Below are 14239 nucleotides of genomic sequence, written 5' to 3'. Positions count from 1 at the left end.
CACTGCTGTTTGCTGAAAGGTGCCTAAATCCCCTAACCCCTGCAAAATTGTCCAAAACTATTTGGCAATTTTTTGTAAAATTTGTGACTAGTTTGGGATGAATAACATTGCCTTTCCCCCCAAATAAACTATTTAGCCAACAAATTTTGCCCAGATAGGGGTACCTGGATGAGACTTCATGTCCTGTATTATACAGCAGGAGATCAGCCTAACTAATCTAGTTGTCCCTTCTGGCCCTAAACACTACAAAACCTATGAAATCATGACATTTCCCAACACTCCTCATATGATTAAATAACTTTGTTAAACTAATGAGTGTAATGTTCACTTCGCAGGGCCAGTGGTTCCCTCCCACCCTTTGTCTGTCTTGTCTATTTCCATTATAAGTAGGCTTGACAGAATTTGATTTATTTTCTAACACTTCAGCAGATAATATTGAAGCTTATTTTTAATCCTTTTTTTCCATTTTTTTTTAAGTTTTCACAGTTGCGGGAAACAATGTGGGAGGTCAGACATTGGGGGAGGGGTGCGACAATAATTATTTAATGACAGTAGACATTGAAATTCAAAAAGTTAAAGCTCTATAAACATTAAAACACAAATGATCAACATCACATATCAAAATATAGAGTAAATAGCCTGAAATCAAACTCTGTTCTCAGGCAGCATTTTTTTTTATTTTGCTTCTCTGTAAATTTTGATTATTAATGATGGAAATATTTGTTGTCGGTTCATGTGTGTTCAGTGAAATCGGCATTACCAACACAATTTGAATTCTTTTGAGCCTAATCATAAACTCTTTGGGACATGGATTATTTCTCACTGTGTTTCTACAGCCTGCACAATGGGGCTTTGGTTTTGACTGGCACATCTGGATGCCATAGTAATGCAAAACGATGATATAAACATGGCTGTTAATTTTCATTCCAAGGTACCATCAAGTTTGAATGAGTTGTATGCTAATTTTTCTCTAGTAAAACTTGAACCAGGAGCCCCGGGTTTAATTCCTGGCTCTTCTACTGACAGGCTGTATGACCTTGAGCAGCTCATTTCCCTGCTCTGTGCCTCAGTTTCCCTCCCCCCCTTTGTCTGCCCTCTCTGGTTAAACTGCAAGCTGTTGGGTGCATGGACTGTTTCTTGTACTAGGGTACAGTACAAGGGTACCCTGATCTCAGTTAGGGTCTCTGGGTGTTATACTAATGTATGGGCTGGAGTCGGCTTAGACTACTTTGAAAACCACTCACTAGATGACAATCAATAGTAGAAGGTGGTGATAATACTAGTAATGTGATGGTCCATGTGTTGTATGTTGTTCATATTCATCATTGTCATTTCACAGAGGAGCTGCCCGGTTCTGAATGTGTTTTTGTAAGATCTGCTCTCGTCCAACCACAGCTGTTTGCATTAGAAGCAGGAATTGAGTGAGGCACGTCCCATGGCCTGTGTTAAACAGGAGAGTAGGCTAGAAGATCACAGTGATCCTGTCTGGCCTTAAAATCCGTGAATTATTGTCTCCTTCCAGCCATTCCCTACAATGCTGCTTCCTTCTCATTTCATACTCTTTGCTTCCCTCTAGTGATCACATGAAGCCAACAGCATTTCTTTGATATGAGCCCTATTCTCAGTCTCTTGCTTTTCCTTTGCTAGATAGCATGATCATGATCCAGATCAATGCTTCCAGTTTGTCAGTGAAAATGGCATATGGCCCATCTGCAACTGCTATTAGCAAGCCACTCTAATGGCCGGACATCGGGCACTAGATGGGGAGGGCTCGGAGTTACTACAGAGATTCTATCCCAGGGATTTGGCTGGTGGCAGGGGCGGCTCTAGCTTTTTGGCCGCCCCAAGCAGTCATGCGCGGGAGGTGCCCCGGAGCCGCGGGAGCAGCGGACCTCCCGCGGGCATGACTGCAGAGGGACCGCTGGTCCCGCGTGGCTCGGCTGGACCTCCCGCGGCTGCGGACGGCTCGCGGGTCCGGCGGCTCCGCTTGAGCTGCCGCAGTCATGCCTGCGGGAGATCCAGCCGAGCCGCGAGAAGCGCCCCCTCCGCAGTCATGCCTGCGGCAGGTCCAATCGTCCCGGGGCTCCGGTGGACGTCCTGCAGGCATGACTGCGGCAGGTCCGCCGGCCCAGCCTGCGCCCCCCCCGGCAGTAGGGGACGCCCCCTAGATTTTGCCGCCCTAGGCACCAGCTTGTTTTGCTGGTGCCTAGAGCCGCCCCTGGCTGGTGGGTCTTGCTCACATGCTCAGGGTCTAACTGATCCCCATATTTGGGGTCAGGAAGGAATTTCCCCCCAGGTCAGATTGGCAGAGACCCTGGGGGTTTATTACCTTTCTTTGCAGCGTTGGGCACGGGTCACTTGCTAGTTTGAACTAGACAAATGTTGGATTATTTGTAACTTGAAGTCTTTAAATGAAGAATTGAGGACTTCAGTAATCAGCCAGAGTTTAGAGGTCTATTATAGGAGTGGGTGGGTGAGGTTTTGGGGCCTGCAATGTTCAGGAGGTCAGACTAGATGATCATGATGGTCCCTTCTGACCTGAAAGTCTGAGTACAAATTACTAAACCAAAACCACCCCTTAGCTGAGTTGGGACACTTGAAATCTGGACGAGTTCACAGTGCCACAGGCACCCACAGAAATTTACCTCTGCATTGTTACTTCATCAGCAAGTAACGTAGCTAGGCCCCAGTCCTGGTTACACGGAGACAAATGGGAGCTTGGTCTTTGATCTCAGTGGGGTTGGGGCCCATTGTTTGGGATTACGTCTGTCTAGGTAGCCAAATGTTTCCCAGCATAATAGAGTCTGGGCACACCACAACCAACAATAAATGTAACCTCCCATCATTCAGGTGAAGTAGGGAGAGGGGATTATCCCCATGTTAAATGAAGGGAAACTGAGGCACAGAAAGGTGGATTTGCAGCATCTGAGGATCCAGACTTCTATATTTTCTAGTATTTACATAGGCCTCATCCGTGTAGTGTCTGAGTATCTCACAGTCATGAACAGACTTTTATGTCATAACACCTTGTGGGGTGAGAAGTGCAATTATCTCTATTTTACAGATAGGGAAACCCAGGCATGGAGACTATGAAGTGATTTACAACAATTAAGTGATTCACACAAGGAGCTATGACCCATTGAAACCAGCTGGGGTCTGGCCCCATTGAATCAAATGGAGCTATGGCCAGTTTCTAGCAGCTGAAGGTCTGGTCCACAGGGTTTAAGGTTAAGATTTTTTTTTTCTAGCCTGCTTGTGGGATTTGGAGACACAATTCCCATTAATTTTGGTTTGTAAACTTCACCCTCAGTCACCATCTCAGTGCCCCATGCAGGACCAGCAGTAAAGCCAGGAACTAAGCTGAGACATCTGAGGGCTGGTCGAGTGCCTTACACCAATGATCAGAACTTCATCTTCATGCAGGAATCAGTGGGTGAGCCCTGCTGGTGGTAAACAGCCCAATTCTGTGGGTGTGTAACTGTGTGTTCCTGCTGCATGCAATGAGCATTTCAGTGTGCACTTGCATCTGTCTGTCATTGCCATGTTGATGGATATAGGCTCTGTGTGTGTGTGAGAGAGAGAGAGAGAGAGAGAGAGAGATTCCTGCCCCCTGGTGGAAAAATGAATCCTGTTCAATATGTGTGTATTTGTGTTTGTGTATGCATGTGTGTATTGTTACCCCCTTTTGGAGGCTATAAGACTTGTGGGGTATGTGTGTACTTACTTCCCCTGTTTGATGGGCTGCAATCTGGTGTGTGTGTGGACTGCCCTGTTAGATGGACTGAGGCCTTCTGTGTGTGTGTGTGTGCGCGCATGCGCATGCACATCCAAAATGAATATCAAAGTTTTGTGCATTGTGGAGTATTTAGGCAGGGGTGTGGGTTGTCGATTGACGTAGGTTTGTTGTTCCATGCACATGGGTAAGGGGCTGTCAGAGGTGAAGCCCGGTGTACTCTGGTGGGTGTGTCCCAGGAGGACCATAGCAGTGTGTATGTGTGTGTGAGTAGGGGAAGGAAAGCGCAAGCTGCTTTGCGATGCATTGAGACAGCTCAGCTCTGTCCCAGGCCTAGCCTGGCAGGGGGTGCTCTGGGGCAGAACTCAGCAGAAATACCAGGCTCTGAGGGTGGCAGGCCTGGGTTAGCCAGGGCATTGGGGTGTTCAAAGCCAGGTTCGGGGTGTTCAGAGAGGAGTGGGTGTGAACTGGACTGGCAGTGGGCAAACCGAGGAACAATTTCAGTGTTGTTTGTTCGGGGTGGGACAGCAATGATCGGGGGGTTGTAGCTCACTATTGTGATGCATTGGCTGAACCGGGGATCGTTTTCAGGGCAGGAATAGAAGGGATGATGTAAGTCAGGACTGAGGTATGTCACCAAAGCAATGAAGGAGCCAACCCGGGAGAGCAGAGGATTGTGGGTCAGGACTAATGGACTTCAGCAGAGAACAGGGGGCTGCAGATCAGGACTGAGGGGCAATGACAGAACTGTGCATGGGTGGGGGGGAGCCTAGGGGGCTGCAGATCAGGATTGGAGCCCATCAGCAGAGTGCTGTGTTGTGGGGTAGCCCGGTGCTGGGATAACAGGGGCTGCAGGCTGGAAATGAGTTGCAGGACCAGAGATGTGTGTGTGTGAACCCAGAGATGGAACAGTGGAGGGGGCTGTGGGTTTGGACTGAGGGGCACTGTCAGAGCTGGGGTTTGTGGGCAGGACAGCAAAGCCTGTCATAACCCAGGTATGTTGGCTGAGCTCCTTCTCTGAGGCCTAGAAACCTGGAATTGCCTGGGCCATGCTGTCTTGGCTAACCTAGCGGGAATATGAGGTGTGTTTACATGGCAGTTTCCTTACAGCCATGCCTCCCGCTTGCATTCCCTCCCTCCTGGGGTCTGATGGAATATATGAATGAAGGGGTCGCCATTCACAGGGGCTGGGAATGACTGGCTTGACCCCTTTCACTTTAACCAGCAAGGGCTACTTGAAACAGAAACAGACCTGTCCCTTCCTTTGTCTAACTTTAATCAATGACTCTGACTTTCTCTTCTAATCAGCCCCGATGGGACTGCCTCTGGGACCTGCATTTCCTGACAGCATTTCTATTCTAATGGTCCTCGACGGGACCCATTAAAAGAAGGAGTAACTTTGTTTCTGCTATTGGCCCATAACACCTTGAGAGGTTGTTAAATTTCCAGGTAGTGCCCAGCTCTCGGCTGGGTTTAATATTCCTCAGAGTGCTGATTAAGACTTGAAGTTTTAATGATCTGTGTGTCCTCCTTTAAATCTCTCTTGAGTCACAGGTCCTTCATAGCTAATTGGAGAGATTTCTTTTTAGTAAGTGTGTTGCTAGCTGAGATGGTTTTAACAAGCACATAAGGAAGCAGGTTTTAAAAAAAATATATTTTATCTAAACAAAGCATCAGTGAAATTAACATGTTCCAAATTAAACTGATCTGAGTTCCTTCACACTGGGGATCTGTCACAGCACATCTGTCATCAGACCTATAGAAACAGCTGCATCCTTAAGGTCAAGCACCTTTCACACCGTGGACAGACCATTCATTACCACTTCTCTAATCAGCCATCAGGGAACAAGATAGCACTTGTTACAGTCTATCCCCTTGCCACTGCTGTTGTTAGCAGAGTGTCAGATACAGTGCCAGCCTCTTGTCAGCTCCAGTTCCCCCCTGCTTTGCCTGTGAAATTAGCAGCACACAGAGTGAGAAGGAATATTTCTTAGTTACCAAATATCAGGTTAAACCTTTAAATTGAATTTAGTGACTGTGATGTCCCCACTCAGCAGCCCCTGCCCACTGAAGTCCACTTCCACAGGAAAGGATCCATTAGCAATAAATAGATAACGGGAATGTAAACACATTTAGCCAGGTGGACTGAGAGATGATTAGACAGATGAACATCTTGGAAGGCAGATTCACAAAAGTGTAGACAGACAGACAATGAGCCAGACCAAGGGGTAGATACTTAGATGGACGAATAGAAGGAGAAGATGGACAGACATCTTGATTGACAGGCAAGAAAGACAATTAGGTGGATGGACAGATGATTATACAGATGGACAGTTGGATGGATGGATAAGAGATGACTAGGTAGATGAGTAGGGATACATGTGCATGCTGTCTCCCTGCCCCCCCCCCCCCACATCAGGCAATGCCCCAAGGTGCTCATTTCTATGGGTCAGAACCCAGAAGTTCGTTCACACTCCATGTCTATTGTCCCTTCATGTGGCTTCTGAGCTGCCAGTAAGGAGACCAGTTGGTGCGGTCCACAGGATGGTGGTTCTCATGTGGTTGCTTGTCCAATTAAGAACTCATGAATGACCAGGGCTGTGAAATTCAGTTCTGGATTCTGAGACTCACCAGTTTATTGGGGTGTTTGGATCTGAGCATTTTTGCTCTCAGATCCTGAAGTCCAGGAAGCTTCATTCAGGCCCGTTGCTGCTATGGATTAGACGGAGACCAGAGAGGCCTGGACAGAGCTGTAAGACCATGGCAATACGCAGTTGGTGCCAGCGATGCTAATGGCCCCAGTTAGCATCAGACAATTGCAGGGGCAGCTCTATGGAGCACAATTATGCCTGGACATCAGTGGTACGGGGGAGAAATCAGGGAGGCATTGGAACATCGGGCTAGAACCTCACACTCATTTTCACCAGCTAACTGGGTTATCCTCAGTGGTGCTACATTCACTTACGTTAGCTGAGGTTCTGCCTTTAGCTGTGTGTTACACAGCAAATCACATCTCTCACACTCAAATGGTAACCAGGCATTCGTTTCCCAACATGTGCTCACTGATACACATGCAGGCATAGGGAGACGTACAGATTCACACACATATACAGGAATTACCCATACGCATGTGGACACACACATTTTCTACGAAAGGAGGTTCAAACAAAGACCCACACACAATATGCATGTGCACCGGGGCTGGCTCTAGGCAGCAGCGTTTCAAGCATGTTCTTGGGGTGGCTCTTTTCAAGGGCGGCATTCTGGCCCTTTGGGGGCAGCACTTTTCAAGGGGCGGCACTCTGGCCTTTTTTTTTTTGCTCCAGCGTTTTTGCATTCTGGGGTGGGTTTTTTTGGCTTGTGGCAGCAAAAAATCTGGAGCCGGCCCTGATGTGCACACACACACAGTAGCACTCTAACACATACCAATTTTTATTAAAAATTTCCCCAGATTTTTCCAACTTTTTTTTTTAACCAATTTGAACATGAATTTCGGAGCTCTTAAGTCCATGAAAATACTGATTGTGTTAGAAACTCTGCTACATTACTGTAGGTAGATGTGTTTATGGAAATAATAAATTAGCTCCACATTTACATTTAAAGTAAAGCAATGCAGTGGAAGACATACACACAAAAAACCAAACATGCATGTGCATGTGTGTGAGTACTGTTAAAGTACAGTTCATGAAATAAACCACAGCATTAAACTGTTTTTACTTTCAATACTCTTACTTTGCTATTTGTTGATGTTTTTCTGTCCTCCTGTTCCCCAGTATTAATGTCAATATTTAACAGAAATGGATTTTTTTGTATTGATTTTCACCCTTTTTTAAGTTTGTAATAAACACTGATAAATTCTCAGGAAATTTTTAACAAAATAAAATTAAATTTAAAAAACTCTGCACACAAAGGGCCTTGCACATATACCACCACATAAAACAATAATTCTCCAGCTTTCAAACCTCACTTCACCTGTCCTTCCAGGAGCTCATTCATTTCCCCACCCACCCATTCACATGAATTCACATATGTAATCTTCTGATTTAATTTTCCATTCAAATTAATTTGCAAGGCTCTAAAGCAGGGGTGGGCAAATTTTTTGGCCTGAGGACCACATCGGGTTTCTGAAATTGTATAGAGGGCTGGTTAGGGGAGGCTGTGCTGCTCCAAACAGTCAGGCGTGACCTGGCCCCTGCCCCCTATCCGACCCCTCCTGCTTCTTGCCCTCTGATGGCCCCCTAGGACTCCTGTCCCATCCAACTCCCCCGTTCCCTGTCCCCTGACAGCCCCGGAACCCTCACCCCTGACTGTCCCCTGCCACCCCATCCAACCTCTCCTCTCCTTCCTGACTGCTCCCTGGAAACCCCTGCCCCCATTCAACCCCACTGTTCCCCACCCTCTGACTGCCCTGACCCCTATCCACACTCCCCGCCCCCTAAGCACCACCCCAAACTCCCCTGCCCTCTCTCCAACTCCCCCGCCCCCTGACCACCACCCTGAACTCTCCTGCCCTCTATCCACACCCCCGCCCTCTGAGCACCACCCCAAACTCCCCTGCCCTCTCTCCAACTCCCCGCCCCTGACCACCAGCCCGAACTCTCCTGCCCTCTATCCACACCCCGCCTCTGAGCACCACCCGAACTCCCTGCCCTCTATCCAATTTCCCTGCTCCTGACCACCACCCCAAACTCTCCTGCCCTCTATCCACACCCTCGCCCCCTGAGCACCACCCCGAACTCCCCTGCCCTCTCTCCAACTCCCCTGCCCCCTGACCACCACCCTGAACTCCCTTGCCCTCTATCCACACCCCTGCCCCCTGAGCACCACCCCAAACACCCCTGCCATCTATCCAACTCCCCCGCTCCCTCCCCCCTTACCGCACTGCCGGGAACACTGGTGGCTGGCGGTGTTACAGCTGTGATGCCTAGAGCAGCAGGACAGGCAGTTGCGCCGCTCATCCGGAGCCAGCCATGCCACTGCGGAGCGCAGAGCACTGGGTCAGGCCGTGGCTCTGCAGCTGTGCTGCCTGGCAAGAGCTCGCAGCCCCGCTGCCCAGAGCATTGTGCCGGCGGCACAGTGACATGAGGCTGCGGGGGAGGGGGAACAGCAGGGGTGGGGCTGGCGGCGAGCCTCCCGGGGCAGGAGCTCAGGGGCCGGGCAGGAGGGTCCTGCGGGCTGTAGTTTGCTCACCTCTGCTCTAAAGTGTAAACATATGTGTGGGGTTAATGAAATTCTTTCTGATTTATGTCAAGCAGGCCCAAATCCCATATTTTCAGTGTAGAGCACCAGAACTTGAGCAGGTGGAAACCAGAATAAATTATTCACTTCCCCATCCCTCAGCCTCTGCTGTCCCTAGTGCCCATTATAAAGTATAATTGGCCCCTTCACTGCCCCCACCCTCTACTGCCCCCTAGTGCCCATTATACAGTATAGCCACCCTTCCCTGCCCCCACCCTCTGCTGCCCCCTAGTGCCCATTATACAGTATAGCCGCCCCTTCCCCACCCCCACCCTCTGCTGCCCCTAGTGCCCATTATACAGTATAGCCACCCCTTTCCCACCCCCACCCTCTGCTGCCCCCTAGTGCCCATGATACAGTATAGCCGCCCTTCCCCACCCCACCCTCTGCTGCCCCTAGTGCCCATTATACAGTATAGCCGCCCTTCCCCACCCCACCCTCTGCTGCACCTAGTGCCCATTATACAGTATAGCCACCCTTCCCCATCCCAACCCTCTGCTGCCCCTAGTGCCCATTATACAGTATAGCCGCCTTCCCACCCCACCCTCTGCTGCCCCTAGTGCCCACTATACAGTATAGCCGCCTTCTCCACCCCCACCCTCTGCTGCCCCTAGTGCCCATTATACAGTATAGCCGCCTTCCCAGCCCCACCCTCTGCTGCCCCTAGTGCCCATTATACAGTATAGCCGCCTTCCCGCCCCACCCTCTGCTGCCCCTATTGCCCATTATACAGTGTAGCTGCCCTTTTCTCATCCACGAGGACTCTGCCCTCTTCAGAATGCTGAGGAGGCACCTTCCCATGACAGCAAAACACACAGTCCAAGTATCACGTGTTACACAGCTGTTATCAAGGTTCAGGGTCCTCATAACTGTGATACTTTCTCTTGGCCAAAGCAGGTCCACTTTCTTTCCTCCCTTATTGCATGGCCATAGGGGCAGAGCGTGTTGTCTTCTGCTATGCAAGGCCTTGGTGTGGTTTTCAGTCTGGATTTGTTTATAAAGCCTTGATGTGTGTGTTTAGTGGAACATCAAACACATGGCAATGGCTTGAGGTCAGTGTGATGGGTTTGGTCACAGAGACCCCCTTGAGACTGTTACCTTACGTGCTGAGACTACCTCTGAGCCCATTTTCTCTGCCAGTTTGGGCCTCCAGAACCCTTTCTTGTTGAACCAGATACACTAATTTGCTGCAACACAGATCCAGGGTCTGACCCAGGCCGTTAAAGCTGCAGACTTAACTGAAAATGGCTTAGCAAGTGCTCCTGACTCTAGCACCCAAACACCCAGCTCCCAATGGGATCCAAACTCCCAGTAAATCTGTTTTATTCTGTATAAACCTTATACAGGGTAAACTCATAAATTGTCCTCTGTACAAGATTTGGTACAACCATAGGACCTTGGTTGTAACAATGATCTGTATGGTCACAGTTTATGTCAGTAACATCACAGTCAGATCCTGTATGAAGATCTGTCTATTTAGCTAAGCTGATTATTGTGGTACCTGAGTCTCTGTTTCCTTTGTACCTGATATGAGGTAGCTTTTATTCTGAAATCCAAAGAACAGAATAGACATCAGGACTGGGATTTTCAATGAGACCTATAGCAGGCTGCAGTTCTGTAGCACACCCCTTCGTGATGTGGCACTGCAGTCAACCTGCCACAGGTCCCCTCCTGGGTTTTCAATGACTCTCTTGGCCTTTAGCACAGCTCTGTTATTGAGGTGATTCAGCTCTCTAGCTAAACCTTCTGCCCCACCCTTTTGGGTGCAATCAAAGTCAAAGGAAAACACCAATCTATCATCCTAAATCTGTGATGGACACCCAACATAGTTTGGTCCATCTCTTCCTGTTCTCAGCTTCCAGCCCTCCTGGATTCTGGTTAGTCCCCTCTTCCATGTTTCACAGCCATAATTTAAAATGTGAGATTTTAAAGTCAGAATTGTTCTGTAAAGTCAGAGGTGTTCTTTCACTCTATAGGTGAAATTCACCCCTGTACAGCACAGGACCTGATCAGCAATTAGAACATATTTTGACTGGGATTGTCAAAAGACCTAAAGGGAGTTCATAGATTCCAAGGCCAGAAGGGACGACTCTGATCATACAGTCTGACCTCCTGTACAACACAGGCCAGAGACCTTCCCCCAAATAATTCTTAGACCAGATCTTTTAGAAGATCATCCACTTCTGGTTTTAAAATTGTCACTGTTGGAGAATCCACGACAGCCAGGTGCGGCTCCAGACACCAACACGCCAAGTGCGTGCTTCGGGCGGCAAGCCGCGGGGGGTGCTCTGTCGGTCGCCACGAGGGTGGCAGGCAGGTTGCCTTTGGTGGCATGCCTGCGGAGGGTCCGCTGGTCCCGTGGCTTTGGTGGACCTCCCACAGGTGTGCCTCCAAATCTGTGGGACCGGGGACCTCCCACAGACAAGCTGCCGAAGGCAGCCTGCCTGCCGTGCTTGGGACAGCAAAATACCTAGAGCCGTCCCTGACAACAGCCCTTGGTAAGTTGTTCCAATGGTTAATTACCTTCTGTTGGGGCTGACCACAAGTTACCTCGGACTGTTGTTAAAGAATGATCTGGGTGGAGCTTGTGGTGAACTGGCTTTGACCAGCCAGGCTGGCTTGCAGCCACTCCAACTGGATAAACAAGTAAAGAGATGAGAAGGGCCTAAGAGTGTTAAGTGTGGGAATAGAAAGCAATAGTGTTTCCTTCCAGAGCGTGGTTGTGTAAGAATATACCCCCTGAGAAAGAGATGATGATAAAAACGGCTATGAGAATTGCTTTAGACAAAGAGTCTCACCTGCAGACCTTGGCCTTGTGGGTGCCCAGGAATTCCCCATGCTAGAGCAGCACCTGCTATGAGCACTCAAGGAGAAGGCTGGAGGGTCCGGGACCGTCCATAGCAGAAGGGGCATAAGCATTGATTCTTGCTTGGTTGGTTGCTGGAAAGCACGTATTTAGTAATGCGTGAAGGCTGGGAAGCTTATTATACTTTGGCAATAAAACCAGTTATACTTATACACCTGGTGTGGCTTCATTGAGTGTATCCGAGACCCCTCCTTTGGCCTGAAACCCTCACTGTTAAAAAATGACACCTTATTTCCAGTCTGAGTTTGTCTTGCTTCAACTTTCAGCTGCTATCAGGGAAGAATCACTGCTTCCCAGTGCAGTGTAAGCCTAATTTTTTTGTTCCTAGATGTATTCATTTACATTTAGGTGTATTAAAACCCATATTGTTTGCTTGCACCCAGTTCACCAAGTGAGCCAGATGGCTCTGTATCAGTGAACTGTCCTCTTCATTATTTACCACTCCCTCAATTTTTGTGCCATCCTCAAAGTTTATCAGTGATGATTTTATGTTTTCTCCCGGGTCATTAATAAAAATGTGAACTTGTGTAAGAGCCAAGAACTGGTCTCTGTGGGGCCCCACTGGAAACACACCAGTTCAGTGATGATTTAGGTGTTCAAATTCCTTTGAAAATCAATGGGAATTGGGCACCTAACTGGTGACCAAAGGAGTTAGCCGTCTAACTCCTACTTGAATACAATGGGATTTTGACACCTAATTCCATTAGCGTCCTATGCAACATCCCCGCCTCAAGAGACTTAAAAAGTACTTTGACCTTATCCATCAGCATAGGAGTTAGTCACTCTACTGTGAGGAACACAGTATGGCCTAATAGTATTATAAATGGTATCAATTCAGTAAGGTTTCACCTTCTCATCTGGGTATCTCTCACTGAATCAATTCCCTGCCATTGCAAGTGCATTGGACATTGTAACACTTTGGTCCCTCCTCATCTCCTATAGTTGAGTCCTGTGGGCTGTAATACTTTGGTCTAATTTTGGTTGTTGGGTTTAGTGTGTAGGGGCTGGGCGGTGCTGGTCACCTGTGATATACAGGAGGTCAGATTATATAGCCTAGTGATTCCTTCTGGTCTTAAACTCTGTGACTCTTTCACTCTATCCCCACTTGACTCTAATGATGAAGACCAAAGAGTTGGCTTTGCTGCCTAGCGCTTTGCCCAGGGTCTCTCTCACTTCCCTGTTCCTCAGGCTATAGATGATGGGGTTCAGGAATGGGGCCACCACCGTGTACAGCACAGACACCAGCTTGTTGAGGTCGAAGGTGCCGACAGCCCTGGGCCGTGCGTACATGAAGAGGGTGGTGACATAGAACATGGAGACCACCACCAGGTGGGAGGCACAGGTGGAGAAAGCTTTATGCTTCCCAACCACAGATGGGATCCTGGCCATGGTGGAGAAGATGCAGATGTAGGAGGTTCCTGTCACTAGCAAGGATGGCACAAGGACAGACAGTGCTGCCACAAAGTCCAGCGTCTCGATGGTGGAGGTGTCTATGCACGACAGCTTCAGGAGTGGCGGGAGGTCACAGAAGAAGTGCTGGATGGTGTTATCGCTGCAGAACTGTAGCCTGGAGAGCATCACAATGGATGGGAAGGAAGCCAGGAAGCCACTCAGCCAGGAGGCCAGACTCAACACAGCACAGGCTCTGTGATGCATAAGGGCTGGGTAGCGCAGCGGATGGCAGATGGCTAAATAGCGGTCGTAGGCCATTGCCGCCAGGAGAAAACACTCAGAGGAAGCCAGGGACAAGAAGAAATACAGCTGAGCCATGCATCCCTCCAGAGAGATGGCCTTCTCCCCCAACAGGAGGTTGGAGAGCAGTTTGGGAACAGTCACCGATACATAGAAGATTTCCAAGAGGGAGAGGTTGCCCAGGAAGAAATACATGGGGGTGTGAAGCTGGCAGTTCAACTTGATGGTGACAATCAGGACCAGGTTTTCCATGAGGGTCAGCACGTAGATGGTTACAAACAGCACAAAGAGCAACCCCTGGTGCTCTGGGAGCCCTGGGAAGCCCAAGATGATGAAGTCAGTGTGTGAGGATTGGTTTCCCTTTCTCATCTCCACAGTCTGCTTTCCTCACTGCCTAAACGTTAATTGGGAAAAGTGACTGAACGGAGCTTTAAGTAGGGATATGGGAGTATGTGGGGGGAAAATTCAACCCCTCCAAACCTCCCTATATCCTACTTAATATTACTTATTCGCCTACATCCAGAGATGCTTACTCTATGGCTACTCAGTGTTGGTTCATTCATTCATTCATTTCTAACTCCATGTTTACACATCCATATTTTATGCCCTTGTCTAAGAGGGAGGAGGGATAGCTCAGTGGTTTGTGCATTGGCCTGATAAACCCAGGGTTGGGAGTTCAGCCCTTGAGGGGGCCATTTAGGGATTGGGGG

The 14239-nt window shown here is 48.8% G+C and overlaps 1 protein-coding gene across 1 annotated transcript; it reads right to left on the bottom strand.

The window, feature by feature from the left end:
- Positions 1-12932: 12932 nt before the first annotated feature.
- On the bottom strand, positions 12933-13898 carry LOC120393571 (olfactory receptor 6-like). Its single transcript, XM_039518202.1, has one exon. It carries the CDS (start codon positions 13896-13898, stop codon positions 12933-12935), a length of 966 nt encoding a protein of 321 aa, XP_039374136.1.
- Between the last annotated feature and the right edge of the window lie 341 nt (positions 13899-14239).

This window comes from Mauremys reevesii, unplaced genomic scaffold (assembly GCF_016161935.1).
Source record: "Mauremys reevesii isolate NIE-2019 unplaced genomic scaffold, ASM1616193v1 Contig24, whole genome shotgun sequence".
NCBI lineage: Eukaryota > Metazoa > Chordata > Testudines > Geoemydidae > Mauremys > Mauremys reevesii.
The sequence above is the reverse complement of the archived record's forward strand: the minus strand, read 5'-3'. Positions and strand labels throughout refer to the sequence as shown.

Bases quoted from the DNA above. Each gene is read 5' to 3' on its own strand.
- LOC120393571 (XM_039518202.1), bottom strand. From the start codon at position 13,898: ATGAGAAAGGGAAACCAATCCTCACACACTGACTTCATCATCTTGGGC.